The sequence below is a fragment of the Amphimedon queenslandica genome, unplaced genomic scaffold (genome assembly GCF_000090795.2).
Source record: "Amphimedon queenslandica unplaced genomic scaffold, v1.1 AMPQUscaffold_10251_Cont17300, whole genome shotgun sequence".
NCBI lineage: Eukaryota > Metazoa > Porifera > Demospongiae > Haplosclerida > Niphatidae > Amphimedon > Amphimedon queenslandica.
Window position 1 is genome coordinate 1 of NW_003549478.1, and position 4,832 is coordinate 4,832.

General features: G+C 34.9%; 1 protein-coding gene across 1 annotated transcript; it reads right to left on the reverse strand.

Moving 5' to 3' along the window:
• Positions 1-268: 268 nt before the first annotated feature.
• LOC109590287 (uncharacterized) lies at positions 269-1,218 on the reverse strand. Its single transcript, XM_020006208.1, has 5 exons — positions 1,169-1,218; positions 841-1,125; positions 645-783; positions 565-597; positions 269-501 (listed from the first exon to the last, which is right to left on the reverse strand). Exons 1-5 carry the CDS (start codon positions 1,176-1,178, stop codon positions 357-359), a joined length of 612 nt encoding a protein of 203 aa, XP_019861767.1. The 5' UTR covers positions 1,179-1,218; the 3' UTR covers positions 269-356.
• Between the last annotated feature and the right edge of the window lie 3,614 nt (positions 1,219-4,832).

The following is a 4,832-nucleotide window of genomic DNA, read 5'->3' on the forward strand; positions in this document are numbered from 1 at the left end:
CATTAGAAAAACGTCCCGTTACTCTCATTCCCTTGGTTATTGTAATTCCAGATAAAATGATTACCTTTGCCTCAGAGTGAGCATTACAGTTGACTGAATAGAGTGAAAAGCTGAAAGGCACACTGTCATACAACTATGTGCATTGGGTTCAGTAAGACTTCCTTTACATCTGGATATTGTGAATGGTTTCTGGCATCATGAGGACAAATTTTTAGATCTTGTTATCTATCGCATTATTTTAATTAAAACTTAGGTCAATTGCAATCTAATGCTAAGAAATGTATATAAAGCTAAAATTGTACAATACTAAATCTATATAGTAAGTTCACACCTTCTATTACACATTGATAATATATTCAAAGGTCATAAATAGAGTCATCAGTTACTGCATCAGGTGGTGCTTCACATTCTTCATAAGCTCCTTCATTCTCTTCACTTGGTAGTTCAGTCTTATGAAGATCATATGGTGTACACACTTGCATTGCAATATCTTCATCAGTTCTATCATACAATGTATGTATGCATACATTGTTAGTAATATATTAGTAATGAATTAATGCTAACTTTGCTTGTCTGGCAGCGAAAGAAATTTGCAATCTAAATTAGAAAACAATCTCAATTAAGAAAAGTGCATTACAACATACCTTAGGAAATAGTATATAAAATAAATAAAAGTTATAGTTAGAAGAATCAACCATACACCACCTAACACTCCAAGAATAATGACACCATTGTTACTAGTTGATGTACTGATATATGTTTGTGATATATCACTTAGATACACTGTTTAAACAATACAGCACATAAATTATAGGCATAACATTTACAGTGAATGTAAACCTGATGATTGTGATGGGTGTAATAGTAGTGCAATAGGGTCACTGAAAGGACCTCTTCCAGCAGAATTGACAGCTGCTACACTAATGATATACACAGTATCAAATACTAGATCATTTAATATGATATATCTCTCAGTACTGGTGAGGTTGTATGTGATACTACTGTTACTGATCATCACTGTATAGCCTGTGATTAGTCCATTACGCCTAGAGCAATCGACCTCATTCCAAGTGAGATTATTAATTGGTTGTAATAAAGACAAAGAAGTAGGTACACCAGTAGGAGCTATAAATATAATATTACATAATAGTTGAAGATTGTACCAAACCTGTTGGCATTGTATCTATTTTAACTGAACTAGGATCAGATCCTCCTAGTACATTACCAGCTTTCACTGTGATGGTATAGTTCATACCACTGTACAGACCTATTAATGTATAACTGTATGTTGTAGTGGACTGATGAGGAACAACAGAGACTGTCTCATTCACTGATGATAACTGGAGACAAGATGGAGTATAGGAGATGGTGTAGTATGCTACATAATTGTCACTACTGGGAATAGTCCAGTTCACTGTAATACCAGTGGTTGAGACATTAGATACTGAGAGACTAGTTACCGGACTAGGAACTAGAACAGATACCAGTTACACTCTCTCAATGATAATAACTCACCATCAAATCTTAACACTGTTGCTGTACTATTAACTGAAGGAAGATCTATATATGAGTACACACAGATGGTATAGGTACTCATTGGTAAGAGATCTGTTAGTACAATTTCATCTTCACTGGTACATACTACATTCCTGGTTACACTTCCAGTAGTATATTCAATCACATATCCATTAGTCACTGATGAATTGGTCCAGTTTGCTTTGATACCAGTAGCTTCCAAAATAAACACTCTAACATTATTTGGAGGACCACCAGGAACTATAATAAAAGAGATGAAGTTTTCATATTGATTTAAGTATAAACATACCTTGTAATGTGACAAATTGACTGTAGTTGACTCCTCCAATCATTGCTATACAGGTAACATTAACTGAAACTCCCAGTGGATCAGGATATACCAGTAGTGTGTTGTTGTATGTCAGGACATCGATTGATGTATACATTGAGTTATTCTTCATCACTCCATTCACTAACCAGTAAACATCAGTTGAAGGATTTATATCAGTAGTTGAGAGACATTGAATATGATACTGAGTGTTACTGAGTTGTGTGATGGATGAGACTAGTATCCAATTGATTGAAATAATAACTAGAAATACATGGGCAATGTTACAAGTACATTAAAACGGTTCTAATAGCAATACCTGGTAAGGTCTGTATGCTGAGTGTATTAGCAGGTCCCAGTAATTGTTGATAGGCTCTGACTGTGATGCTATAAGTTGTTCCTCCTCTCAGTCCATTCAGTGTGATTGTATTATTACTACTTCCCTCCACCTGTACTGTCTGCACAGTGTCTGTGTCACTAGTGACATTGACTACATATCCATCAGCATCAGATGAATCAAGTGCAGTCCAACTGACAGTGATAGTGGTAGCTGTCTTGTTGACCTCAGTAAGAGAAGAGGGAGCAGTTGATGGAACTAATATAGAGAGATAGTATTGGTAACAGTAAGCATAAACCTTACCTTTTACAGTTACACTACGTGATCTAGTTGGTTGATGTGAAACTTGCACTACACACTGATACATTTGATCTCCAGTGGTTGATTGACTAATTGATCCACTGCTGACAGTCACTCCATCCCATGTGATATTAAAAGTATATCTTATTGCGTTGGTACTATCAACTAATTCAATACCAGAACAAGGGTTACTATTATCGTCACAATTAGTGTAACTAGCCAGTGCAGTATTATCAATGTTTACACTAATATCATACACAGGAAATCCAATTTTAACACAATTCAGTTTGTATTCCTGAGGATATATTGTCATATCAGAAGGAAGGTCAGTTATAGTAAATGATTTTATCTGTGCAAAATCTACAAAGGAAAATCATTAAATCAATAAGTGATTACAGACTCCTCTTACTGAATATATTAGCAAAGATGATGTTAGTGTTAGGATCTGAACAATCAGTGGGTAGACAACACTTGTACCAGCCTTCTTGAGATGCTGATAGTCCCTGAGCAAGGTAAAGATTGAGAGTAGCATCAGGTGAAATGACAGAAGTACAACGAAAAGGATCACTGGCACTATTGCTGTTACAGTCAACAGGATCATCAGGTTCAGCAACTCTAACCCACTGACCAGTAGTTAGACTTGTACCAGGTAACACACATGATATAGCTTTATTAGCTGTATTGACTCTGCTATCCCAAAAATATGATCCATTAGGATAACAATTTTGATTATATTTTAAATAGATTCCTAAAAATCAATACCGTATTACATTTATAACAATATTTTATGTTAAAATACCTTCACATTGACAATGAGTGAATACACTGATTGTACTACTAGCAGGTCCCAGTAATTGTTGATAGGCTCTGACTGTGATGCTATAAGTTGTTCCTCCTCTCAGTCCATTCAGTGTGATTGTATTATTATTACTTCCCTCCACCTGTACTGTCTGCACAACGGCTGTGTCACTAGTGACATTGACTACATATCCATCAGCATCAAATGAATCAAGTGCAGTCCAATTGACAGTGATAGTGGTAGCTGTCTTGTTGACCTCAGTAAGAGAAGAGGGAGCAGTTGATGGAACTATATACAGAGTGCCATAAAATTATGTTATATTATTCTAATTACCTGTGATTGTAATTGAGCGATTTCTCATCACTTCACTGGCATTTAAATAAAATCTATACTCATGATCTGCATAGTTCCTTGATAGACTAAGTATTCCACTATTGATAGTACTATCTCCATCCCAAGTGGCAATCAGAGTATATTCCCATTTTCCATTACCTTTATCTATTGCAATTCCATTATCATTAGTGCAATTGTATTGGTATCTATTCACACTGCAAAGTTCAATAGTTCTAGCTGTCTCATAGTACCAATCAGCAGTATCAATATCATATTGGCCAATTTTAACAGCACGTAGTGTGTATGTTTGAGGAAGAACTGTTACATCTGAAGGAAGGTCAACACTGATATCTTCAATCTGTGCCAATACTACAGCAATATAATACAGTACACAATTAGTCTTATATGCACAATGAATAGCTTACTATATATATTAGCAAAGATTATGTTAGTGTTTGAATCTGAACAATCAGTTGGTAGACAACATTTGTACCAGCCATCATCAAATAGTTCAATGTCTCCATTAATATAAAGGCCAACAGTTGTATCAGGTGAAGACATGACATTACAACGAAGAGGATCAGTGCTACAGTCAATTGATGATCCATTATTAGTAACCCACTCTCCACCATTCAGAGTAGTACCAGCTAATACACACTGGATACTGTTACTGTATCCTTTAATGTCATTATCTAAAAAGTATGATCCATTAGTATAACAGTTTTCATCATGCATCAGGTAGATACCTATAAAAACCAATACAGTTCTTATTATACACATCTATAGTGTCTTACCTGAGGAAGGTGGACATTGACTAATAACTTTACTGACACTCAACAAGAATACAACCACTAGTACTGACACTGCCATCTTGTCTATAAGCTGATGTGAGTCTTTTGGTTCTCTTCAATTTTACTTACCATTAAATAAGGTAAATCCTGCATAAATGAAAATAAATATACAAATTGTGTAGTAATGTATAGTAGGTTATACAAAACAAAAAGATAAACACATTAGGCAAGAAACTTTTCATCATAATAGAACAATGTATTACAGCTATTGCTAGGAAGTGTTTGTATACTTAAGTAATGATTCTACATTAAGACTGAACATTTGTTATTTGAATGTAATTCAGTAGAGCATAATAGCAAGAGTTTCCTACTTCTGTTTTCTTTTTGGTTTTGGGAGTATAAGCAAGTAAACATATGTAAACCATGATA